Source organism: Conger conger, chromosome 6 (genome assembly GCF_963514075.1).
Source record: "Conger conger chromosome 6, fConCon1.1, whole genome shotgun sequence".
Taxonomy (NCBI): Eukaryota; Metazoa; Chordata; class Actinopteri; order Anguilliformes; family Congridae; genus Conger; species Conger conger.
The window spans coordinates 5,571,671-5,597,859 of record NC_083765.1 but is presented as its reverse complement, the minus strand read 5'-3'; the positions used below and the strand labels follow the sequence as shown (position 1 = coordinate 5,597,859).

Below are 26,189 nucleotides of genomic sequence, written 5' to 3'. Positions count from 1 at the left end.
ACGGCCATTTTATACCGCCAGTAACACCACCGGCATTTTATACCGCCATTAACGCCACACAAACACCACAGCCATTTCATACCGCCATTAACACCAGGGCCATTTCATACCGCCATTAACACCAGGGCCATTTTATACCGCCATTAACACCACGGCCATTTTATACCGCCATTAACACCACACAAAGACCAAGCACCACCATTTTATACCGCCATTAACACCACACAAACACCAAACAGCACCAACACTGTGGGCCATAGACTATCCCACCATTAACACCAAATATACAAGTTCACATACTACCAGCATTATGAAAAACAAAGTGAGAGACAGAGAAAAACACAAGAGCAGGACAGCAGCACCCGTGGGCTCTCTGGAAGGGACTACCACACCTATCAGTGATGTCAGCATTTATTATATTTTCATCGTTATCATTGGGAAATTAAGATTTAAGATTTGTTAGGATCACCATTAGCTGACAAAAAACTCATCAGCTACTCTTTCTGGGGTCCACACAAAACATAATAACATGACAAGAGATGAGGCACTTACAGACAAAACAAAACAACAAAACAATATAAACCAGAAAAGGTATAGCTGACAACATATTAATATACATAATTATGTCTTTGAGTCAGAGGTTGTAATGGCTCCTTTGGACAGGAACAAATTATTTTTGTTTTCTCCACACAGGAAAGAACGCCTGGCAAAAATGAATCATGATTAGAAAAAACATTTTTTGGTTGCTCACCTCAATCATCAGATCAAACTTCAGCAGCTTGGCATTTCAAGCTTTTTAGAATACGTCACAAAAAAGTACAAGCTAAAATTCTGTCGTATCAAGTGTTTTTGTCTTGTCATTTCTCTCAAATTACTTTTTATCAAGTGAAATTACTCCTCTGGTAAATCTTGAAATTAGTCAATCTGTCTCACCTCATTGGCAATATTTTGTTTTTATTTAACAAAAGTGAAAGATTTTAAGCCTAAATATAAGATTAAAATACTTAAAGGTACAATAGGTAAGATTTCTGTTTGAAAACATTGTTACAAGACCATTTGAAATCCCTTCCCATCATTGAAAAAGGCTCACTGACAAGTTGATTCAGCCCTCTGCCTGTGTTTATAGTCCTTCAATTCAGGTTTCAAAATATGCAGTCGACGGCCCGAATGTACCAAAACATCGTGTAACTGTACAATAATTCAAGCTCATTGGTTGAAAATTGGTTCCAATTGCCACCGTCAATGGCGTTTCAACGTCGGCGCGTTCACAGATAAGGGGGGAGGGATAAACAGTGTTGTAGTTTGAGCGTGTTTGTTGCTGCTATTCCTCTCTTGGCCGTTAGACATCCGAAATGACCTACTGCACCTTCAACTTTGTGCCTTTTAAAGTAAGAAAGGGGGCGACATGGCTCAGGCAGTAAGAGCAGTCGTCTGGCAGTCGGAGGGTTGCCGGTTCGATCCCCCGCCCGGGCTGTGTCGAAGTGTCCCTGAGCAAGACATCTAACCCCCATTTGCTCCTGACGAGCTGGTCGGGGCCTTGCATGGCAGCCAATCGCCGTCGGTGTGTGTGTGAGTGTGTGTATGAATGGGTGAATGAGAAGCATCAGTTGTACAGCGCTTTGGATAAAGGCGCTATATAAATGCCAACCATTAAGAAAGGACTCACGCAGGAGGCCGAGGACGGCGCCCAAGACGCCGACGGAGAGGGGAGCGCCGGCGTAAGGGCTCGCTGCGTGGCGGACGCAGGTGGAGACGCGGCCCTCACACTGACACACCTCCGCGGAGACCGTGCTGTCCTGGAAGTGCTGTCCCGCGTCGTAGATCCTCAGCAGCACCAGGTACAGCCCGGGGTCCAGCGTCCTCCGCAGGGTCAGGTTAATCACACTGTCGCCTGGGGGGAGGAAAACACACAGTTTGCTTGTTTCGTTTGTGTTTTTACCAGGATGTGATTTCACCGGGCGGCCTGTAGCGTAGTGTAGTGGTTAAGGCACATGACTGGGACACGCAAGGTCGGTGGTTCGATCCCCAGTCAAGCCACAATAAGATCCGTACAGCCGTTGGGCCCTTGAGCAAGGCCCCTTAACCTTGCATTGCTCCAGGGGAGGATTGTCTCCTGCTTAGTCTAATCGACTGTACGTCGCTCTGGATAAGAACGTCTGCCAAATGTCAATAATGTAATGTAATGTGTGTTGATGTGGAGTTTCATTCTCACCACTAGAGGAGGCTAATAAGTAATTAATAACATCGCATACATGTAAACAAGAGCTCAATCAAGAATCGTCGTCAAGTTGGATAATCTTATGTCCGAAGGTCTGTTCCAAGGTTTTGTGACACAAACAGCGAATGTTCAGTCCCCCGTAAGTTTAACCTTGTCAATCTTTCCATGTCACTGCTCTCCCATTGTCCATATTCTTGCCACCAGAGAGTTATAAACAGCATATCTGTAAGGCTCAGAATTGCCCACCATGTTAGGATCTGAACATACAGGGCAGATCATTAACTATTACTAGGCATGAGCTCCAGCAAGTAGCAGAAGCAACAAAAAGCTGCCATTGTGTGTTCAAATGAAGCAACTCGTAATCGCAGATAAGAAAACATTGGCAAAAATTTGGGTGCAGGGCCCAACAGGGCTGTTCAATTCTATTTTAACACTAGATGGCGCCAAAGAGCTTACTTGTAGAATTGACTTTGGCGGTCCAGTTGCTCCTGGATTCACCCAGCAGCTCCACGTCAAAAGGCCCGGCGTTCCCCGGCCCGTCTGCGTCGATAATGTCCAAACGGGCCGGTTCTGGTCGCTCGGCGCAGATGCTCACCTCTCGCTGGTGAAGGAGAGGCAGGTTGTCGTTGACATCGTCCAGATCGATTATCAGCGTTCCCGTCCCAGTGGCGGGTAGGTCATCTGCAGGAGAGAAAGCTCACTGAGTGTTTCCCTCAGAGAATAAAAGCTGTAAGCAGTTCCTTCTACAATATTTGCCCTAGAATGCCAGTTTATTGGCACCGTGTTAAATGATCAGGACACAGGCTTTACCATCGTCGTACGCTAGAATGATTGCTTTGTATTTTCCGTCCTTGACGAATGAGGATTCTCGGTCCATAGGACGCCTGACTGTTACGAGCCCTGTCTCTTTATTGACACTCAGCCATCGTGCAGGGTCATCCTCTATCCGAAACCTGAGGGGCAAAATCGCATGGGAGACGGTGACCACGTTAGTGTGAGGGTATGTGTTCACATTGCACATACTATACATGCATGTGTGCACATGTATGTCGGTGTATACAAAGACCTGTGTGTATGTCTGTTTGTGTGTGTGTGTGTGTGTGCGGACGTGCAGGTGTGTGTGTGCGCACACGCGTGTGTTTCACCTGACGGCCTGTTTCATGGCAGAGTCCGGGTCTTTTGCTGTGTATTCAGTCAGATCACTGCCCACTGGAGAGCCTTCAGACACTTTAATGACCTTCTCCGGAGGCATGAACGCTGGAGCCTCATTCACGTCCCCCACAGTCACAGTAACCGTGGCGGTGGAGGTGGGCAGACGCGTGGAGAATGCGGCATCGTTCTCCACAGTGACCAACAGGGTGTGCTTGTTTCTATTCTCAAAGTCCAGGCCCTGGTGAACACATCGGTTACCCTTTCATTTGACGATGGTCACAGAGTCTTTAAAAGCTGACACAGCGCAAGAGGAGGAGTGCTTTTAAACGCATTTCATACCTTCAGAAACACCCATAATATTCTGCATATGTGTGAAAGGTAGCAAGTGTTCTTCGGGAAAAAATAATCATTGCAAGCATGGTCCAATCAGACATGATGAAATGACACACAGCTGATAAAATCCCAATAAGCTTTGAGATAAATTGAAATATGAATGTATTCGCAATTAGTAGTACGTTAGTTTGAATGCTTTTCTCAGCCAGATGAAAGGTGCATACCTTGGCAGTAGAAATTATGCCCTCCAGCTGGCCTGGCCCGGCACTGACGCTGAAGAGACCTCCCTCGTTTCCCTTGACGATGATGTATTTCGTGGACCAGGCAGGCGTGTGGGGCTCATCCTTGTCCGTGACCGCCATCTTCAGCACCAGGGCACCTGCGTCATTCTCTCGCACCGACCCAGAGTGCTGTGGGAGAACGCTGGAATTATTAGACAAGTCTTTGACAAATAATTAGTTAAGTGTCATAAATATGCTGTTTATTGGGAAAGAAATGTGTGTGTGACGTTTAACAAGAAAATGTAAAACTAGAAAAACAAGAAAGAACTGTTTAAACGTATGAAGAAAATGCAAAATACAAAAAAGGTTGCATCTGCCTGGAGCCCATTCACTTTGCAATCTTTGAAGCTTAATATTTCAAAACCACTCGGAACACAGAGAGAAGAGCTTACAATTCCAAGGCCACAGCTGCTCACAGTTCTGCTGTAAAGTAATAAGATTGTAACATCCATGTGTAAATTTAGGAATTTGCAGTGAAAAATTATCTTCTCAAGATGAGAAAGTGGAACTAGTTACATTATGTATAGAGCGTAAAGCGTTTGGAATGGTTGATTAATCATAGCATGAAGATGAATATGTGATGAACTCACAGTGCTGTTGACAAACTGAGGAGCGTTATCGTTGGTGTCTGTCACAGTGATGATCGCCGTGCCGGTGTTTGTGAGGCCAATCCCTTCCATATCGGCGGCCTCGATGACCAGCTTGTACTCCGGGTACGTCTGTTTCGCAAAAAAACAAAAAGCTTGTGAGATTGTGGAAACTGAGAAGTGAACTGGAAACCGAGTCTTTGTTCGCAATATAAAAGATTCTGATAAAGTTTTTATAGTTACAATTACTTAAGTTGTTGCTCTTAAATTTGTTTCAGATTTTTCCTATTTTCTCCCCAATTTAGAAGCCAATTGTACCCTATCTATTACAATTGCGCATGTGTTAATTAGGGATACACTGTCTACACCCCGTCCCTTTGGCGGCCCAAATTAATCCGGTGATCCTGAGAACAGTACGCCTTCTCCAAGCCACATCGTCTCGCCCGCGACCCTGACCGTTACTTTCTCACGCAGCATCTGTAAAGTCGTTAATTTGTGGTGTGACGTTCGCCACAGGGGTCAATTCCACTTGAGTTCAGGACGTTGATTGACGCTGAAACCTACTGAAAACCCTGCTCAGAGCCGTACCTCTCTGTCCAGCCCGGCTGCGGACACGCTGATCACTCCGCTCACCGCGTTCACGGCAAACATGGCCCGGTTCGGGAGCTGCGGGGCCTGACTCACGATCTTATACCGGACGATCCCGTTGTCAGTCAAGGGATCATCCCTGTCTATCGCCGCAACCGTCATGAATGCAGAATCTGAAAATTAAACGTCGACCAGAGCGTATGAGAAAGACACTTCCAAGAGAAGCATAAGTAAAAGTTATAAGCTTAATCAAAATTAATCAAAATCCCGGGCTGATTGTATAGAAACGAACGTGCCCATTTTCCTAGTGATTACATGGTAATTAATTGCAGACATGCCACAACGTTTTGCCCATTTTATGAGGAGGGTGTCATGCTGCAGGAAAATAATGCAGTGAATACTTCCCTTGTGAATTAAGGCTCATTGGGGTTTTTTTGGGGGGGAAGAGCATCTCTGAACACACAACGCGTCAAACCTCTCAAGTGGATAGGCTACAGCAGCAGAAGACCAATAAGTCTAAAAAATAAGTCTGATAAATACCTAATAAAGTGCTCACTGAGTGCATAGGAACAAGATACAGGCTATTCATGGCTGATGCATCAAATTATTACCTTTCACAATATTCAGATTCTTAAAATGCATCAAAAGAAGTTTGCATATTCATTTTCAACATTTACCACACCTGGCAGCGCTCCTTCCGTCACATGACCCAGAAAGGGATTATGGGTAAACTCAGGCTTGTTATCGTTTTGGTCCGTCACTCGGATAACGAGCTCCATTGGCTGCTCGGCTTGGCCAATACCAACTGCCACTGCCTGGGCCAGGAGCTTCAGTGGAACAACGATATATTGGAGATCATGGCACAATTCACCACTGAACTTTCCATTGAACATATGACAGGGAATAGTGGTCTAATGTACTCAACAAACGGTGACCACAAGGGATATTCTAAGCCTGCCATTGCATTGGAATTTGACAAAGGATAAGATAGTATTTCTTCACACGGTCACTGTCTGGAATAGCTTGCCAGGACATAGTGGAGGCAGAAACACTGGGGGGGTTTTCAAGACCAGGCTGGATATGGTGCTGGGTACTATCTAGCTTTTAGGCAAACGAAGCAGTGGGTACACTTTAGTGGAAGGAAAAGGTGAGCATTGCTGGGCTGAATGGCCTGTTCTCGGCATTATGTTATTGTCAGGTTCTGTGTTTCTGTTATCTGTTTCATGTCTAAGTCCCAAGCGCTTTTGCCTTTCATTACCTCTGTGCTTTACGTAGTCTATTTTCTGCTCCACTCACCTTCATCCATTTCATGTCTCCGCCTCCCCACTCCTTATATGTACTTCCTTCCTGTCTCTTGTCATTCACTTCACCTGTTTCTCATTGTGTGCTTGTTAGTAATGGATTTGGACCAGGGCTGCCCAAACCTGTTCCTGGAGATCTACCGTCCTGTAGGTTTTCACTTCAACCCTAATTTGGCACACCTGATTCTACTAATACCTACTAAGTAGCTCAAAGAGATCTGAAGCTGTTGAATGAGGTGTGGCTTTGTTAGGGTTGAATTGAAAACCTGCAGGACAGTAGATCTCCAGGAACAGCGTTGGGCAGCCCTGATTTAGACCGTCCTTTTCAGTTTCTCGTTGCTAGTTCATCTTTCCGTTATTCTGTTCGCCACCCCAGTTCTAGCAGTCCCCATACCTGTGCCCTGTGATTATCTGTCTGTTCTGCTTCAGATTTTCTGGTTCTGATCTCCGCCTGGTTTTTGGACTCTGTTTTCGTTTTTTGTTCTTGTACTTTCGCTTGTTTGGACTTCCTGGTTTTTGTACTCCTGACTTCGCTCTGCCTGCCGTTCATGTGCCTTCATGTCTGCTCGGATTTTGACCGTTGCCTGTGTCTGGACTACGTTTTGGATCCTACCCCTTCGTCATTACAGCCTGCCTGATTACGTCATCCCCCGAGTCTGCGTCTGCTTCCTCTGTCCCGAACCCTGTCAGCTACGTTACTCACTACAGAATAAGTTGAAAGTTCATGTTCAGGCCACTGTAACTGTAACACTGCTGTAACTTGTTCCCTATGAGGAATTGTTTCCCGGGAACTTTGGGTACCACGTATGAGGCCTTCTTCTCCCTGTCCAGCGGCTTGGTGACGAACAGCATGCCGGAACGCTTGTCAATGGAGAAGATCCCCTCTGGCGCCTGGTCAGCCCCCGGTCCCGTGATGTTATAGGTGATCTCCATCTTCTTAGCGTTGCTGGACCTGATCTGGAAGTGTGAAAGTATTCATCCTGGTCTCATCTACAAACGGGAATGTGTTGGCAAATCCGCCCGCACCTATACTCAATTAACACTCATAATTAACAACTCCTGGGACACAGTTACCTGGACCATTGTCTTGGGGAAGGGGCCTCTGTCGTTCTCGGGGATATTGATAGGTGGAATAACCCAGTCCCTCTTCCTCCTCCTCGGGTTTCCTGGGGACTGTGGGAACCACAGTGTAGGAAACGCCAGCACTTCTGGACTGGACATAGGCTGTGAGTGGAAAGCAGAAATGTGAGGAACAGTGTGAAATGGGTGATGCTTAGGTGGAAAATTATTACAAAATTAAATTTATTTATGTGTAGCCTGCTCTATCAAAATCAGTCGTGTTGACCCCACAGGGTATTTTGACCATTCGAAAGAGGGGTATGTAAGCTTTCTGACGATCCCAAAGTTATCGATCTACTCCAGATATCAATTGAGTTGTGTCCCGTTTCATTCTGGGTGCCACCAAACCATGTTTTTGAGAAACTGCTTCAAAGTTTCCGTTTCGAGAGTTACGCCTGGGAGACTATCGACACCGGGCTAACGAAACTGCGGGTCTATAACTTGCTGTCTTGTGTACAAACTAACAATGTCCAGACGATGCTTCAGTTTTTTACAGATGGATTAATTTCACGAGTCCTGGACACTAGTGACACCTGCTGGTCAAATAATGTACCGCTGCCGAGTAATCGCGTTCCACATGCCGAAGCGCAGATGCGTTTTTTTTGGCAGCAAAATCCTGCATACACACCCAGGAATGGAGTTGTCCAACCCTGGTCTAAACTGAGAGTTGTTGTTGTTCCAATGGACCCGTTTCACTTAAGATTGCCTTTTCCCAAACCCCCATGTACTGAGTTGAAAAATAATCCGTTGGGCTGCCTGGGACTGCTCTCTTTAAAAAAAATTTAATTTTTTAAAAATCCCGATTTATTAACAAACGCGAACCGAAACAGGTTTGACAACTGGTGTAACCAATGGGATTCTCATGATATCGCTTCATGATATTATATATAACATTTATCTGATTTAACAATTTAGAAAATGGGTCAAAAACACAATTATGTTAAGTGACTGTTGACTACAAAATGGGGGACATGGAAAATTGAAGTAAAGAGGGACGATTTGTGTGGGTTCAACTGGCAGTGAAAGTGCTTGTGTAACCGGGGTCACACTTTCTAAAGGAACGCAGCTCTAGCGTCTAGTTTACCCTGTCATATTATGGTTAAGATTTTGTTTCATATTAATAATATGTGAAGAATTGGATCCAAAAGTAACATTAGCTTTACTTCCGTTATACTTGGGCACACATAGGTAACTTGTTAGGCGTATGTATATGCACAGACGGATACACTTGTTAAAGAACGCAGCTAAACGTTCATTTAGCAGTAACTATTCACAGCGAACACAGTTGCCTGTTCACCGCCTTGGACGCACAAGATTTTCTATCGACCCATTTCGGACTGCTTAATTGTAGTTTCAGGCCCATCTCTTCATCGCATCGTCCTCCCTGAATTCAGGAGGGCGCTAAATCGTATGCGCGTCCTCCAAGATCCATTAACCGTTCAAGCCGTGCCGAAAATGACTCCTCATTTTGTTGCGTACATTTTCTATTAAACTGAAACTTAACGGGGCACTCCAATGGTTATTTACCAATCACTGACAGCAATGGACTAGTTCAAGGACACCGATTTAGAATTTAGAAAAAAAAACATTTCCCGAAAGCTGTCCTATTGAAAGGCACTAGTGTCCCACTAGTTGAGCTACTTCGTCACTGCGAACCACCACTCAAACATCTGTTGCTGTTCCACAAAGAGGAAGCGAATATCTTGCCAAGTGAGACCATTCCTGCATGAGTGACACGATTGAAGATTGTGTCTTACAGACTAGTGAGGCTCCCCAAGCCACTGTCATATTGGAAACACTCTCCCGAGTTATTTATGAGGTGTAGCTACAGTCTTAGGAAGACGCCATAGAGGGAAAACTAGGCACCCAGGTGTTTGGAAACACACTGAAGCTGAGAGAGAAGCTTTATCCTTCCGTTCTATTCCTACCCGCTCCGAAGAGGCATCTCTTTGGCTTTGTTGGTTATGGTTGCTGTGTTGTGGTTCCTGTGATCCTGTCTCTGTTTTCGAACACCAAGCCTGCAGCGGGAAACGCTTCGGTCTTTCCTGCGAGATCACAGCTCCCTTCAGGCTGACAGTTCCATCGAGGGCCACTTTCCCGTCTGGGAGAAACGGCGCTCTCTGTTTCCCGACGCAGCTAGAACGCCTCGCTGCAAAAACAGCCGTGAAAGCCAAGAGATGAGATTATACAATGGAAAAGACATAAGATAAGAACTTTACACACAGTGCAAGCACATATACATTTTCAGATGACTGTCGCATCTAGTATATGATGCAATTTGTTCACACTGTTTTGGATTTATTTTCCTTTTAAAATTTTTTTAAAAATGCAGTGTCACAGTAAATATGTCAGTATACTTGCTAATATAAATTGTTTTATGAATAGGTTTCATGAAGAACTATGCACTGCTAATCTGTTAAGCCATGCAAAGGTCCAGCTCACCTTTACCATGAACCCCGCCCTCCTGGTGAAAATGTCCGTCCACCCCGAGAACCAACTCACCTGTGAATTGTGTGAACAAACCCAAAGCCCAGCCCTACGAATTTGAATAAAAAGACATCCTGAGCATTCATTGAAGTATTTTGACCTGTCTGAACGTCAAATAAAATTTTGAAATGGCCACATCTGGGAAATATTTTCACATATTGTCTCATCTATGGAGCATGAACACTTGCAGCAGCATCACAATTTTAAATTAAATTATTCAAGACATTCAGCATTTCAATTACAGACCCAGAAATAAATACGTTTTCACTAAATGCAACTCTGTGACTGTGTTACTGCATGCCTCTGTTTCCTTCAAAAAGAAAAGTATAATTATCTTCAAAATCTATTAAAGCCATGAATGGAATTTCACCCCAATACAGGGCTGTAGTCTCAGGCCTCTGTTTTCTGTCAGCCAAAGAGAAGGAGAATACCTGCCACACACCTGGATGAGGAGAAGGGCAAATCCGAAAGGCTTGATTCCCCGCATCAGTTCTTCAATCTCTGTCCCTGTTCGGGAACTCTGCCCTTACTCCCTCGGTTCCAGAATTCTACCCTCAATTCCAGAACTCTGCCCTTACTCCCTCAGTTCCAGAATTCTACCCTCAATTCCAGAACTCTGCCCTTACTCCCTCAGTTCCGGAACTGTACCCTTCCCCCCCAGAACTCAATCTCTCTCTCTCTCTCTCTCTCTCTCTCTCTCTCTCTCTCTCTCTCTCTCTCTCTCTCTCGACTTGTTGTTACCCTGAATCAGCAGGATCTGATCTTCAGCAGGGCGTGGGAAGATTACCATGGTGTGAAGGTGACCTCCACCACTGACAGATGGGAAAGTTTTTCTGCCATATTAAGTGCACGTTCGCAATCAGGCCCTGCGAGCAATTGTTGAAATGGCAGAATTTTTATGATACGGCAAGTGCATTGTGGTTGAAACACTAACTAAACCACCAGGTAAAATGTGTATTCTCTCATAATTTGTTTACCATGTACCATGTCCTATGTCAAGTTCTCTTAACCTTCAGCTTGTCCTTCTTAGAAACCATCAAATATCAGATGTTTACACAACAAAGCTCTGTGTATGATGGTGGTGCACATTGCATTCATATCTTGCATGCTTATTGAAAAAAGTTTTTTTTGTTGTCAAAAATAGAAATTCTTAGAATAAAATTCTTAGCCCAAAGCATACAATACAATACAGCAAGAATATCAATGCAAAAATATATCTTGATCAAGAACGTCTGATAATCACTGATATTATCATGAACACAGATGCCAAATCATGTCAATTTAAACTGAACTCAGACGGTAATTCTAAGTCGGTCTGATGCAAAAAGAACCCCTAGTTATGCAGGCTTCCCAAGTTGCAGTGGTAGTAATGGTGTTTACACAACAAACCTCTGTGTATGATTCTTCCAGAAGCAGGTGGTGAACACTGCATGTCTCAAAACACTCTGGTTAAAAGACATAATTGGCATTTATTGAATAATCAATATTTTTATTTTTATTCAAATTGTGAATTCCATTCATTGCATTGCACACATAAAAAGAGTTTAAATGAGTCTAACAAAGATTACATTTACTTAAACATACTCAAATGTATGCTTCTTATTGAACACTTTAATGTGTATTTAGTTTTAACTCAAGGGTTATGTAAAGTATATCTATCACATCCTACTATACTACATTTTCCCATATCTGTCTTTTGTTGATTTCATATTTTTGCCAAACAATTGTAGCTCCAATTAAAATGTGAGCAAAAGAAAAGTAAATTGTGTAAAAAAAGAAGTGTAAATCGTAACAATATTTAGAAAAGTATATTAATTATAGAAAAAATAATAATGACTTATTACAATGAATTTGCAATCATTTGCTCAAAAAACAAGAATCTGCTCAAGCATGCTTGAAAAAAACTTAGCAAAGATTTGTCAAAAATAGCATAGAAATTCTTAGAATAAAATTATTAGCCCAAAGCACACAATACAGCAAGAATATCAATGCAAAAATACATGAGATAATATCTTGATCGAGAACATTTGATAATCACTGATATTAAACTGATCATGAACACAGATTCCAATTCATGTCAATTTAAACTGAACTCAGACAGTAATTCTAAGTCGGTCTGATGCAAAAAGAACCCCTAGTTATGCAGGCTTCCCAAGTTGCAGTGGCAGTAATGGTGTTGTCCTGGAACAGTCCCTGGCTGTCAAATACGCGGAGGATAACAGTGTAGTCATTCTCTTCCAAATAGGTTCTCAGTCCCAGTATTATGCCCGTCTCTGGAACAAATAAATGAAACAGTCAAGTTTCTGTTATTGGAACGGAAGTTACGATACACTGAATACATCTGGGGTTGAGATAAAAGCTGAAATCACATTCAACTTTTTATTTCCTGGTATTTACACCTAGACGTGTTAAACTACTTAGAACATCGCAACTTTGGTATCAGACCACCCTATTTGTAGGTGAGCAAAAGTATTAGAACAGAGAGCATTTAAGTAAATGAAAGTAAATAACACTTAATATTTGGGAGAATATTCCTTGCTTGCAATAACTGCACTAAGCCGGAGACCCATTGACATCACCAAACTGTTGCATTCTTCTTTTGCGATGCCTTTCCAGGCTTTTACTGCATCTTCTTTCAGTTGTTTCTTCCTTAAATCTCCTCTTCAGGAGGTGAAATACATGCTCAATTGGGTTAAAGTCTAGTGATCATCAATGAAGAGCCCACTCCAGAAGCAGCCATGCAAGCCCAAGTCAAGACACTTCCTCCACTGTGCTTCACAGATGAGCTCGTATGTTTTAGATCATGAGCAGATCCCCTTCTCCACACTTCGGTCTTTCCATTACTTTGGTAGGTTAATCATGGTCTCATCAGTCCGTAACACTTTGTTCCTGAACATTTTTGTGGCTCATCTCTGTACTTCTTTCCAAATTCTTGCTACTGATGAGTGGTTTGCATCTTGTGGTATAGCCTCTATATTGCAGCTCTCAACGTCTTCTTCGAACAGTTGATTGAGATACATTCACTCCTGCCCTGTGGAGATTTTTTGTCACTAACTGATGTTTCTTCACAGCTCTTACAATCTTTCAGTCATGAACTGCTGGTGTTTTCCTTGGTTCACCTGTTCGATGTCTGTTGCTCAGTACACCAGCAGGTTTCTTTCTTTTTCAGGACATTCCAAGTCCATTTGATGAAAAAGCTGTGAACCAAGAGTAGACACGTCCACGTCCTCCTCTTCCTCAGGGAAGAAGTGTGGCGAATATTACATTACATTACATTATTGGCATTTGGTAGATGCTCTTATCCACAGCGACGTACAGTTGATTAGGCTAAGCAGGAGACAATCCTCAACTGGACCGATGCAGGGTTAAGGGCCTTGCTCAAGGGCCTAACAGCTGTGCGGATCTTATTGTGGCTACACTGGGATTAGAACCATCAACCTTGCGAGTCCCAGTCATTTACCTTAACCACTACGCTACAGGCCGCCCCATATAATAATAGCCCAGGCAGCAGGCAACAAATTTGGCCACATCAGGTGGCCTCAACAGAAGGCTGCCAGAAGGGGTGGCCCAGGATGGCCAGCTTACTGATAACCCTGATCTTTCCCCTGGAGACGACAAAGCCAAGGAACTGGAGGGTGGAGCAGTGAAATTCGCACTTCGGCTTTAACGAATAGCCAATTCTCCAGGAGACGACAGAGGACTTGGTGGATGTAACTGACGTGTTCTTGCAAGGAGACAGAGAAGACGAGAAGGTCATCCAGGTAGACAAACACACACTTGGATATTGTGTCCCGGAGGACGTTGTTAAGGAGGTTCCGGAAGACAGCGGGGGTGTCAGTGAGTCCGAAAGGCATGACCAGGTACTCATAGTGGCTGCTGGGGGTGTTGAAGGCCATCTTCCATTCGTCCCCCTCACGGATGCGGTGGTAGGCATTGCGGAGGTCCAGCTAGGTAAATGGGAACTGACAGAGGTTGAGGAACTTGAGCACCAGCCAGAGAGTTAGCCAATGTGGCCATCTGGTGCTGAAGGTGGGCCAAGTCCTGGTTCAGGGAATGAAGCTCGGTGTCACGCACTCCAAGTTGTTGTCCCTGCCGTCTCAGCGTCTCCTGGGTCGGGGTTGGGCTTGCTGGGTTCATGTTTGGCCAGATCAACAAACCCAATAGTGAGACCAGAAAAGTTCAATTTAAAGTCTTTAAGTTTATTGTAGATCATACAGGCAGGGGTCGAGAACCAGCAAACAGGAATGGTACAGGACAGGCAGTTTGTAATCGATAGTCCAGGCAAAAGTTTGGTATCCAGGCAAACGTTCGGTAACAACACAGGTAATCCCAAGAATGGTCGTGGTCACAGGCAGAAAAAAAACAGGTAGTCCAAACAGGCGAAGAAACAAAAGCACTAACCGATAAACCAAAGGGAGTCCAAAGACAGCGGGTTGAATCAAAACAGAAGGGTAACAATAAACAAAAACGCTAAGAACTTATACAGAACAGATAACAGAAAACACAGAACCTGACAGATGGCGCTAAAGCTAAAACTGGTAAACAGGCTTGCTTACTTGCGTCATTCATGCGAGCGGTCCAGTTGTTCGCGCTCGTTCCCTGTAGTTCCACCCGGAAAGGGGAGGTGAATCCAGGCCCGTCTCGGTCGGTGACGGACAGCGTCACGGTTTGAGATTCTTGGTTACAGATCGTGATCACCCTCTCCTCGATTGTGGGAGCGTTGTCATTTACATCTTCCAGCTCAATCAGCAGAGTCCCGGTTCCCGTAGCAGGGGCATCATCTATGAAAAAAAGAGGCAGGTCTTAGTTCACGGTACTGAATGGATACAAGGAAGAATTAATGCCATCCATCCATCCATTATCTGAACCCGCTTATCCTGATCAGGGTCGCAGGGGGGCTGGAGCCTATCCCAGCATACATTGGGCGAAAGGCAGGAATACACCCTGGACAGGTCGCCAGTCCATCGCAGGGCACACACACCATTCACTCACACACTCATGCCTACGGGCAATTTAGACTCTCCAATCAGCCTAACCTGCATGTCTTTGGACTGTGGGAGGAAACCGGAGTACCCGGAGGAAACCCACGCAGACACGGGGAGAACATGCAAACTCCGCACAGAGAGGCCCCGGCCGACGGGGATTCGAACCCAGGACCTCCTTGCTGTGAGGCGGCAGTGCTACCCACTGCACCATCCGTGCCGCCCGGAAGAATTAATGGTTAAAGGAAAAAAAAAATTATATTTATGAATATATATATACCGTCATCAATGGCCAGGATGAGGGCCCGGTATCTGCCCCCTTTGACAAAGGGAGATTCTCTATCCATGGGGCTCCTCGCTTTGATAAGTCCAGTCTCTCTATTGACGTTCAGCCATCCAGCTGGATCATCGCCCAATTTATACCTACAGGGGAAAAAAACTACTCAATTGCTTGTTTCTGTTCTTTCTCAACCACTAGTTTGTAGACTTTCATTTAATACACCACTGGCTACAGTGGATTTACACAAAGTGCAATAACTCTCCGTGCAAGACCCTATACAGCTTTTAGGTAAACTAAGCATTAGGTACACTTTAGTGGTAAGCGCACACAGCTTGTGGTTGCTGTGAGAAAAGAATCAGCTGGCTGGCAGGCACGTGTGTACATTACAGTTATTTAGCTGAAGCTTTTATCCAAAGTGACTTACAGTTGATTAGCCTAAGTGAGCAATGCGGGCTAAGGAAGGTACAGAAATACTAGTGAACCTGATTCAGGTTATTCCGTGTGAACGCTGCTGTGTTAAATGTTGTATTCCCAGAAATATTTTCTTACCATACTTTCTGATTTTTTGCCATGTCAGGGTCAGTTGCTGTATATGCAATTATGTCAGCACCAACTTCCAGGTTCTCTGGTTTAATGACCACCTTCTCGACTGGATTAAACACTGGAGCATCATTCACATCCTCCACGTTCACAATAACTGTGGCAGTGGAGGTTGGCAGATTGGTGACAAACGGGGCATCATTCTCCGCGGTGACCAACAAGGTGTACTTTGCGTTCTTCTCAAAATCAAGGCCCTGATTGGGGACAGAAAATATACAATTAATAATGTATAAATAATTTAAAATTTGCAACAGTCTGACAAAAGCTTGGTGCTGAAGCAGATTAACTATCTTGTGGATCAGAGATCCTTTGAGATGTTTGGTCTCCAGAGCATGGATATTCACCTTGACTGTAGTAATAATGCCCTCCAGCTTGCTGGGTCCAGTGGTAACATTGAAGAACCCTCCATTGTCTCCTTCAATAATCTTGTATTTAGTTGACCAGGCTAGTGTGTGAGGTTCATCCCCATCAGTCACTGGCATGTTCACCACTAGGGCACCCACCTCATTCTCAGGCACAGTCACTGTGTACTATGGAAGAGAAAGTTTACAGAATGTGTGTTACACAAAGCAGAAGACACAATTCAACTTAAAGGATGCTTCTTTAACATTAACAGAAACTGCACAACCCACCACACTGTGGATAGGAAAGACTTGAATAGCACACTTCACATGACTGAAAAGTCCCAGTTAAAGCTCACTTACTGAATTTGGGTCAAACTGAGGAGCGTTGTCGTTGCTGTCGGTTACTGTGATGCTTGCTTTGCAGGTGGTTGAGAGGCCGTCCCCCTCCATATCAGCAGCGCTAATTACCAATGTATATTTAGGAAAGTTCTGCAAAAGGAAAAGCAAAATGGTTCTCTCACTGGATTCGCTTTTTTACATTTTCTTAAAATCATTGTCGTTTTTTCATATAGATCCTGTTATAAGTGAATTGCATACCTCTCTGTCCAGCCCCTCTGTTTTAAGTTGGATCCCTCCAGTTATAGGGTTAATAAAGAACATATTTGGTTTTGGACTCTCTGGGTCTTGGCTCTCAATTTTGTATCTAATGTCAGAATTAGCTGAACCAGGTTCATCTAGATCAACAGCGGTCACCTTCATAAATTCTAAACCTTAAGAGGGAAAATTAGTTAACACAAATTAATATCAGCATGAACAATTAAACAAAAATGTATCTAATTCAACAGAACAACACCACCATGGCCGTTTGTGATAATGGGTCTTGGGCAGTCAATCCAGCGAGTGAATATTGCTACTGCTGTCAAAGACTATGCTTCTGTTGTACCATACTGACATTTGCCCTGAGATGAGCCTACCTGCTTTGGATCCTTCAGCTAACTCGCCAAGAAAGGTTTCTTCAGTGAATTTGGGTATCTCGTCGTTCTGATCGATGACAAAGATAATAATTTCCATTGACTCCTCGGGCACAGTAGCTTCACCCACTACTGCATAAGCAAAGAGCTAGAGAGGGGGAAGAGGGTACCAAGGAGAGAGAAAAAGATTACAAATCGAGGGTATTAAACAAAAAAACTAAACATAAAATGACATTTGAAGACAATACAACAGTTTTACAGACACGTGTGTAGTGCAGAAATGTACCCCTGATTCTATCATTGATCATTGACCAATAGCTGCTAAAAACTCTGATCAAAGAAGTGATTGACTGACACAAGCATGTGATCCCAGCCTTCCTGAATAGATGGACTACACTGGCCTGAAGTTGCAGCTGGGACTCAACCAACCACAAAAAATGTTTTTATGTTCCTGGGGGAAAAAAAATAACCAACAACTCACTTTATATTTATCTTGGGTCTCTCGGTCCAAAGGCTGTGTGACACTGAGCCAGCCAGAGTCTCGGTCAATTTTAAACAGCTCAACAGGGGGCTCATCTGCCCCAGGCCCAGTGATTTTGTAATGCACCGGCACTTCCTTATCCCTGTTGGATCTGATCTGTGAACACAAAAACAACCAGGCGTAGGTCAGTAAAACCTGACTGAGTTATAACCAAACTGAAATGGGCAAACCAAAGCGCCGGGCACCTACCTGCACCATCTGTTTGGGGAAGGGGCCTCTGTCGTTCTCTGGGAAGTTGATGGGGGGAATGACCCAGTCCCTTTTCTGCCTCTTCAGCCCTTTGGAAGAGCGTGGAAACATCAGCACTGGAAGAGCTGCAGAGTGCTGAGGCTGAGGAAGTATTGCAATCAAATTAATACCAATATCAGCTCATCATAACAGCACATAAAAGAGTGCGTGTGTGCCTACATGCCTGTGCGTGTGTGTGTGTGTGTGAGTGCGTATGTGTGTGTGCGTGTGTATGTGTGTGTGTATATTTGTATGTGTGAGTGTGTGTGTGTGCGTGTGAGTGTGTGTCTGCACGTGTATGTGTGTGTGTGTGTATGTGTGTGTGTGTGAGCGGGTGCATGTGCGTGTGTGAGTGTGTGTGAGTGTATGAGTGTGTGTGAGTGTATGAGTGTGTGTGTGCGTGTATTTGTGTGAGTGTGTTTGTGTATGCATGTGCGTGTGTGTGAGTGTGTGTGTGTTTGTGTGTGTGTGTGTGTGCACAGGAGTGATACTGCCCACCTTGTGTTGATGGTCATGCTGACTGTCTCCAGGTTCACAAATCACTGTGTCTGTGGACATCTTCTTTGAGCCATCTGAGAATTTGGGTCGAAGTTTTACGTTTGTCTCTTTAATAAAAAGAAAAAAAGAGTAGTATTTAACATTAGTTTAGTACTTGGATTTAAAATGAAAGACACAATATAGCATTATTAGTAGGATCTGCATGCTACCGCCATCTGCTGGATTTGACAAAAAACATGGATGCTATTGGCGGCTATTTGTGCCTCATGAGTTAAGCCTATTTTGTGAAAATTAATTTCACTCAGGCGGCATGGATGGTGCAGTGGGTAGCACTGCCGCCTCACAGCAAGGAGGTCCTGGGTTTGAATCCCCGTCGGCCGGGGCCTCTCTGTGCGGAATTTGCATGTTCTCCCCGTGTTCGCGTGGGTTTCCTCCGGGTACTCCGGTTTCCTCCCACAGTCCAAAGACATGCAGGTTAGGCTTATTGGAGAGTCTAAATTGCCCGTAGGTATGAGTGTGTGAGTGAATGGTGTGTGTGCCCTGCGATGGACTGGCGACCTGTCCAGGGTGTATTCCTGTCTTTCGGCCAATGTATGCTGGGATAGGCTCCAGTGACCCTGTTCAGGATAAGCGGGTTAAGATAATGGATGGATGGATGAATGAATGAATAATTTCATTTAATAGTGAGACAGGCAGTAGCTGTGACATTATTGACAGAACTGTTGCTTTACAAGACACAGCACCAGGCAGTTGTTTTATTTTATGAGACTAATTTGTATGTTTAATTTATGATGGGGGGGGGGGGGGGGTGATTGGATGGCCCCTCGCCCTCAGTCCTGACATTTGGAATTAATTTACAGCTTTCATACCTTTATTGAGAAGTTGGGTTGTGTCCGTGTTAATGGATGTGTTGCTCGGTTGCCATGGTACAGTCTCTGCTGGTATACCTGTAGCCCAGCCCTGAGGTGTGAAGTAATAGGTTTAGTTTTTTTCACAACACAACGGAATTACAGCAGAATTACTTTGCCAAACAGAAATTGTGGTTGGCAAAATACAGCAAAACCTTTGTGTATCACTGAAGTTTTGCAAAGTATTTTCTGACAAAGACAAAAGTCGCAAAGATGCCCAGTAACTTACTAAAATATAAAGAAATTTGGAAGGTTTAGAGTGGAAAACCATTTCACTTGACTATATTTAAAAAGATTTTGAAGTGACATAGTAGCATAGTATATATGGTAAACTGAACCCTCAGTGAGCACTTTATTAGGTAGACCTGTACACCGTTTCGGGGCTTGAAAGCTTCATGTTCCGAATACATATATTTTTCCTAAATATTTAAATTGAATTAAAATGAATTCACCAAATAGATTTCAACAAAGGGAAAAAAAGTTTCCATTGCTTCTGTTACTTGCAATTGCGTTAAGATTTGCTTTGCGAGGCAGAGTCTAATCATTAAAACACAACGCAGCACAACACAGTATACAAAGCAATGCTCACACTCACTGGATGCTTTTTGTTTTGAGCAAACTCTATAAACTGCACCAACGATCATGCAGTATCACTGAAATTACACTTTTCATTTGTATAGAGGAAGTGGCGTGTGCTAAGATTGCTTAAACATATGTGAAACCACAGATGGGCTAGTCAGTCTAGTCATTACGACACAGCACACCACAACACAGCAAACAAAGCAATGCCAATAATGGCAAAAAGCATACAATAAAGCGCAAAACAAAAAACATAAAAAAATATTTTTAAACTATTTATTTAAATTATTTGTGTTCACAGCAGGACGAAGGGTTACACAAAGATATAGATCTAATTCATGAACCAGGCTTTAAATTAACGGTCAAATTGCATATTTAAAAAAATTGTGTCCACGACAAATTACAACAGAGTAAGTGGCAGTGGAGCTCAGACTTACATGCAGGAAGAGAAGGATAACTTCATAGTATATTTCAGGACCCATTTGATGAGTGAAACTATTCTTTCCGCTTCTCTGAACCGTCTGCTGTCTTCTGTTCTTCTTCTGTGGTGTCTGTAAAAAACGTAGGCTGCTTTGAGGCTGCTGGTGGCATGAAAGGCGGAAGAAGCCCTTTTGTTCCTGATAGTAGTACATTTATTATTTATTTATTCTATTCAGTCAAATTTTGAATATCTGGACACAACCTTTAGCCAAGAAACATCCAAACACCATAAATGGACTAAAACCCTGACACCCTTTTAATCATGCTTCAGCATATTTTTCCACGTGTACTAGACTAAATGTTTGTGGCTGTTCAACTGATTCTATGTAAATTCTATCATATCTGACATGCTCTGTAGTTTGCCACGTTCTGTTTATAATTTCTTTGGACACCGTTTTAATGATGTCTTAGAGTCACCAAAGGGACATCTGTGATCGATTTAATGCTTTTATAAGGTAATTTAAGTGCTTAGTTTGTCAATAGGTAGGTAAGGCTGAATAGCATTTCCAGTATTCTGCTGAGTGCTATGCTAGCAGTATTCTTCAGAGAAGGCAACAACAATGATTTCATAGAAGGAAATTATGCAATAAATCATTCTCCAAGCACAGAATTACAAGGCTACAGATCATCCGCAAACTTATTGCTCAGCAGGTTTTCATAGTTTTTTTCAAATATTCGTAGTTACGAACATACATGATGCATACACACGTACATGATGCAGTAACAAAGATGTCGTTGTCTATCTAGGGATGGCCAGTCTCACAGGACTGTTGCCATCGATGGGCTACTGATCGCACGATTTACGTTACTGTCACCTTCCTGTCAGCTTTGACCAGGCTGGCCCTTATCCACTGACCTCTCTCATTGACAAAGTGCCCAAATAACTGCTGCTCACTGGATGTTTTTTGTTTTTTGCACCATTCTAAACTCAAGAGACCAACAGATCGCACTTTTAATCTGTGTAGAGGAAGTGGCAAGTGATGAAATTAACAGGCTCTTAAGCTTAAACAGGCGCACTGTGAAACCACAGACAGAAGAGTTAATCTAATTCTGTTTATTCAGCACTCTAGTGGGCTCTGTGGACAGAACTATCACATTAAATTAATGGCATTTGGCAGACGCTCTTATCCAGAGCAACGTACAGTTGATTAAACTAAGCAGGAGACAATCCTCCCCTGGAGCATTGCAGGGTTAAGGGCCTTGCTCAAGGGCCCAACGGCTGTGCAGATCTTATTGTGGCTTCCCAGTCATGTACCTTAACCACTACGCTACAAGCCGTCCCTTTGCAGTGATGCTTGGCTTGCTGGCCTTCTGACCCACTAATCAGAGCTGTGAAGGTATGTACCAGGAGAAAGCAAATACAGACGACATTGTGAAATGTATACTTTAACCAATTATGTCAGTCTTTGAATACTTATCATTAGGAAATGCGTTCTGTTGTGAGTCGCAACAATCATTTTTGTCAAATTAAACATGGACAGACACAGACTTGGAGTCAATTATTCTCAAAAACACAGTTTGAAATGAGCTGATCTTGCTGAAAATGTACAGTAAAAAGTTATTAGAAATATTACAAGAAAGCCGAGATCCTCCTCTTCACAATCGAATAGAACCCAAAATGATGGAGCAGGTCACACCATACTTACACTCAGTGAGCACTTTATTTGGTATTTATTAGACTTTCACTTCCATTTCACTGTGTACTTCTATCGATTCTGCAAGACAGCAAAAGAAACCACACAGGCAAACCTGAGGAGCAAAGACATTTTCAGCCATCTCTCTTGATTCTCTCACTAACATCAGTATTGCTTTTCTCCAAAGATGTGTTTTTACATGACAGCTCCACACTGGAGGATGTGCAAGAAAACTGCACTCTTGTTCAACATTTTTCTATTCTAATACATTCAAAAATAGTTTAGGAAAACTAACATCTAACCATTACAATATACACTCATTGGACTTCTTATTGGTCTTCTGCTGGGCGGCATGGATGGTGCAGTGGGTAGCACTGCCGCCTCACAGCAAGGAGGTCCTGGGTTCGAATCCCCGTCGGCCGGGGCCTCTCTGTGCGGAGTTTGCATGTTCTCCCCGTGTCTGCGTGGGTTCCCTCCGGGAACTCCGGTTTCCTCCGGGAACTCCGGTTTCCTCCCACAGTCCAAAGACATGCAGGTTAGGCGGATTGGAGAGTCTAAATTGCCCATAGGTATGAATGTGTGAGTGAATGGTGTGTGTGCCCTGTGATGGACTGGCGACCTGTCCAGGGTGTATTCCTGCCTTTCGCCCAATGTCTGCTGGGATAGGCTCCAGCCCCCCTGCGACCCTGTTCAGGATAAGCGGGTTAAGATAATGGATGGATGGATGGATGGTCTTCTGCTGCTGTAGCCTATCCACTCAGAGGTTTGATGCGTTGTGTGTTCAGAGATGCTCTTCTACATACTACTGTTGTAATGCGTTGTTATTAGCATTACTGTCACCTTCCTGTCAGCATTGACTAGTCTGACCCTTCTCCTCTGACCTCTCTCATTAACACCGCATTTTGGCCCACAGAACTGCTGCTCACTAAATGTGTTGACTTTTCTGCACCTCTAGTGACTAGTGTGCATGAATGAATGAATTACAGGAGATCAGCAGTTTCTGAGATACTACAACCACCATTTAATAAAAACATTTTCTTGGTTTTGTCTCTGGTTCTGCTTCACAGGTTTTTCTGCCATAATAGAGCTTTCAGGATCTAGTCTTGATTCTTGGGTTTTGGTTGCCTTTGGAAGCTGTGATTGGCCATCGTCAGACTGTGGACCTGAGTTGTGACAATTAAAGTCAAGGAAGCCATTATGCGGACAAGCAATGGAGTAGTTCAAGGACACCGATTTAGAATTTAGAGAAAAAAAAAATAATTCCCGAAAGTTGTCCTATTGAAAGGCACCGCGTTCCACTAGCTGAGCTACTTCGTCACTGCGAACCACCGCTCAAACATCTGTTGCTGTTCCACAGAGAGGAAGCGAATATCTTGCCAAGAGAGACCATTCCTGCATGAGTGACCCTATGGATTACATTTACTTAAACATACTCAAATGTATGCTTCTTATTGAACACTTATTGAACACTTTAATATGTATTTAGTTTTAACTCAAGGGTTATGTAAAGTATATCTATCACATCCTACGATACTACATTTTCCCATATCTGTCTTTTGTTGATTTCATATTTTTCCAAACAATTGTAGCTCCAATTAAAATGTGAGCAAAAGAAAAGTTAATTGTGTAAAAAAAAAAAAAGAAGTGTAAATGGTCAAAATATTTAGAAAAGTATATTAATTATAGAAAAAATTATAATGTCTTATTACAATGAATCTGCTCAAGCATGCTTATTGAAAAAATCTTTTTTTTTTGTCAAAAATAGCAAAGAAATTCTTATAATAAAATTCTTAGCCCAAAGCACACAATACAATACAGCAAGAATATAAATGCAAAAATACATGAGATTATATCTTGATCAAGAACATCTGATAATCACTGATATTAAATTGATCATGAACACAGATGCCAATTCATGTCAATTAAAACTGAACTCAGACGGTAATTCTAAGTCGGTCTGATGCAAAAAGAACCCCTAGTTATGCAGGCTTCCCAAGTTGCAGTGGCAGTAATGGTGTTGTCCTGGAACAGTCCCTGGCTGTCATATACGCGGAGGATAACAGTGTAGTCATTCTCTTCCAAATAGGTTCTCAGTCCAAGTATTATGCCCGTCTCTGGAACAAATAAATGAAACAGTCAAGTTTCTGTTATTGGAACAGAAGTTTACCCATGCAAGCCCAAGTCATGACACTTCCTCCACTGTGCTTCACAGATCCCTTTCTCCACACTTTGGCCTTTCCATTACTTTGGTAGGTTAATCATGGTCTCATCAGTACATACACTTTGTTCCTGAACATTTTTGTGGCTCATCTCCGTACTTCTTTCCAAATTCTTGCTACTGATGAGTGGTTTGCATCTTGTGGTTTAGCCTCTATATTGCTGCTCTCAACGTCTTCTTCGAACAGTTGATTGAGATACCTTCACTCCTGCCCTGTGGAGATTTTTTGTCACTAACTGATGTTTCTTCACAGCTCTCACGATCTTTCAGTCATGAACTGCTGGTGTTTTCCTTGGTTCACCTGTTCGATGTCTGTTGTTCAGTACACCAGTGGGTTTCTTTCTTTTTCAGGACATTTAAAGTCCATTTGATGAGGCAACACCGGGATTCGAACCACCGACCTTCCGGGTCCCAGTCATGGACCTTAACCACTATGCTACAGGCCGCCCCATTACGTATCTTCAGCAGATGGTGTTATCCGAAGCAACAAAATATGACCGCGTGCCAAGGGTCAGGGTAACAACTACAGGACATGGGTCGGATGAGGTACGATTCGCCTAAAGTATTGGTTGTCTACTGCCGTGAACGTCACATCCAGTTTGCATGGTACTGTACCTGTAAATATCTGGTAAGTCAGTAGATATGGTACTGTACCTGCAAATATCTGGTAAGTCAGTAGATATGGTACTGTACCTGTAAATATCTGGTAAGTCAGTAGATATGGTACTGTACCTGTAAATATCTGGTAAGTCAGTAGATATGGTACTGTACCTGTAAATATCTGGTAAGTCAGTAGATATGGTACTGTACCTGTAAATATCTGGTAAGTCAGTAGATATGGTACTGTACCTGTAAATATCAGGAAAGTCAGTAGATATGGTACTGTACCTGTAAATATCAGGTAAGTCAGTAGATATGGTACTGTACCTGTAAATATCTCGTAAGTCAGTAGATATGGTACTGTACCTGTAAATATCTGGTAAGTCCGTAGATATGGTACTGTACCTGTAAATATCTGGTAAGTCAGTAGATATGGTACTGTACCTGTAAATATCAGGTAAGTCAGTAGATATGGTACTGTACCTGTAAATATCTGGTAAGTCAGTAGATATGGTACTGTACCTGTAAATATCAGGTAAGTCAGTAGATATGGTACTGTACCTGTAAATATCTCGTAAGTCAGTAGATATGGTATTGTACCTGTAAATATCAGGTAAGTCAGTAGATATGGTACTGTACCTGTAAATATCTCGTAAGTCAGTAGATATGGTACTGTACCTGTAAATATCTCGTAAGTCAGTAGATATGGTACTGTACCTGTAAATATCTGGTAAGTCAGTAGATATGGTACTGTACCTGTAAATATCAGGTAAGTCAGTAGATATGGTACTGTACCTGTAAATATCTGGTAAGTCAGTAGATATGGTACTGTACCTGTAAATATCTGGTAAGTCAGTAGATATGGTACTGTACCTGTAAATATCAGGTAAGTCAGTAGATATGGTACCGTACCTGTAAATATCTGGTAAGTCAGTAGATATGGTACTGTACCTGTAAATATCAGGTAAGTCAGTAGATATGGTACTGTACCTGTAAATATCTGGTAAGTCAGTAGATATGGTACTGTACCTGTAAATATCTGGTAAGTCAGTAGATATGGTACTGTACCTGTAAATATCAGGTAAGTCAGTAGATATGGTACTGTACCTGTAAATATCTGGTAAGTCAGTAGATATGGTACCGTACCTGTAAATATCAGGTAAGTCAGTAGATATGGTACTGTACCTGTAAATGTAAAGGAAAAAAGGGGGGGGGAAAGATGGAAGATCAAGACCCAGGTGGTACATGAGGTACTAGATT

The 26,189-nt window shown here is 43.1% G+C and overlaps 2 protein-coding genes and 1 long non-coding RNA gene across 5 annotated transcripts in view; all 3 read right to left on the bottom strand.

Annotated features, from left to right (window-relative positions):
• Window positions 1-9,554, bottom strand: part of LOC133130453 (B-cadherin-like) — a 44,636-nt gene extending 35,082 nt beyond the window's left edge. For 2 of the 3 annotated variants that reach the window (XM_061245060.1, XM_061245059.1), the window contains exons 1-11: window positions 9,508-9,554; window positions 7,535-7,684; window positions 7,262-7,417; window positions 5,842-5,986; window positions 5,160-5,332; window positions 4,575-4,703; window positions 3,928-4,113; window positions 3,364-3,608; window positions 3,029-3,171; window positions 2,675-2,899; window positions 1,667-1,891 (exon numbers count right to left, since the gene is read on the bottom strand). In XM_061245060.1, coding sequence (XP_061101044.1) covers window positions 1,667-1,891; window positions 2,675-2,899; window positions 3,029-3,171; window positions 3,364-3,608; window positions 3,928-4,113; window positions 4,575-4,703; window positions 5,160-5,332; window positions 5,842-5,986; window positions 7,262-7,417; window positions 7,535-7,681 — 1,774 coding nt within the window. In that variant the 5' untranslated portion in view covers window positions 7,682-7,684; window positions 9,508-9,554. The remainder of the gene's footprint in view (window positions 1-1,666; window positions 1,892-2,674; window positions 2,900-3,028; window positions 3,172-3,363; window positions 3,609-3,927; window positions 4,114-4,574; window positions 4,704-5,159; window positions 5,333-5,841; window positions 5,987-7,261; window positions 7,418-7,534; window positions 7,685-9,507) is intronic. The other variant, XM_061245061.1, reaches the window with a different exon arrangement.
• Window positions 9,555-9,571: 17 nt separating this feature from the next.
• LOC133130472 (uncharacterized) lies at window positions 9,572-10,709 on the bottom strand. Its single transcript, XR_009708956.1, has 3 exons — window positions 10,509-10,709; window positions 10,022-10,115; window positions 9,572-9,728 (listed from the first exon to the last, which is right to left on the bottom strand). It is a non-coding gene; the product is annotated as an uncharacterized LOC133130472 (long non-coding RNA).
• Window positions 10,710-11,670: 961 nt separating this feature from the next.
• Window positions 11,671-18,570, bottom strand: LOC133130516 (B-cadherin-like). Its single transcript, XM_061245158.1, has 11 exons — window positions 18,511-18,570; window positions 17,974-18,114; window positions 17,725-17,880; window positions 17,247-17,391; window positions 16,870-17,042; window positions 16,633-16,761; window positions 16,273-16,458; window positions 15,878-16,122; window positions 15,329-15,471; window positions 14,623-14,847; window positions 11,671-12,339 (listed from the first exon to the last, which is right to left on the bottom strand). The coding sequence occupies exons 1-11, from the start codon at window positions 18,568-18,570 to the stop codon at window positions 12,173-12,175; spliced, it is 1,770 nt and encodes a 589-aa protein (XP_061101142.1). The 3' UTR covers window positions 11,671-12,172.
• Between the last annotated feature and the right edge of the window lie 7,619 nt (window positions 18,571-26,189).

Bases quoted from the DNA above. Each gene is read 5' to 3' on its own strand.
- LOC133130516 (XM_061245158.1), bottom strand. From the start codon at position 18,570: ATGTCCACAGACACAGTGATTTGTGAACCTGGAGACAGTCAGCATGAC. The intron at 17,881-17,973 runs GTAGGTGCCCGG...TTGTGTTCACAG, and splicing joins TCCCCAAACAGATGGTGCAG to ATCAGATCCAACAGGGATAA. The intron at 17,392-17,724 runs GTGAGTTGTTGG...CCCCCTCTCTAG, and splicing joins AGACCCAAGATAAATATAAA to CTCTTTGCTTATGCAGTAGT.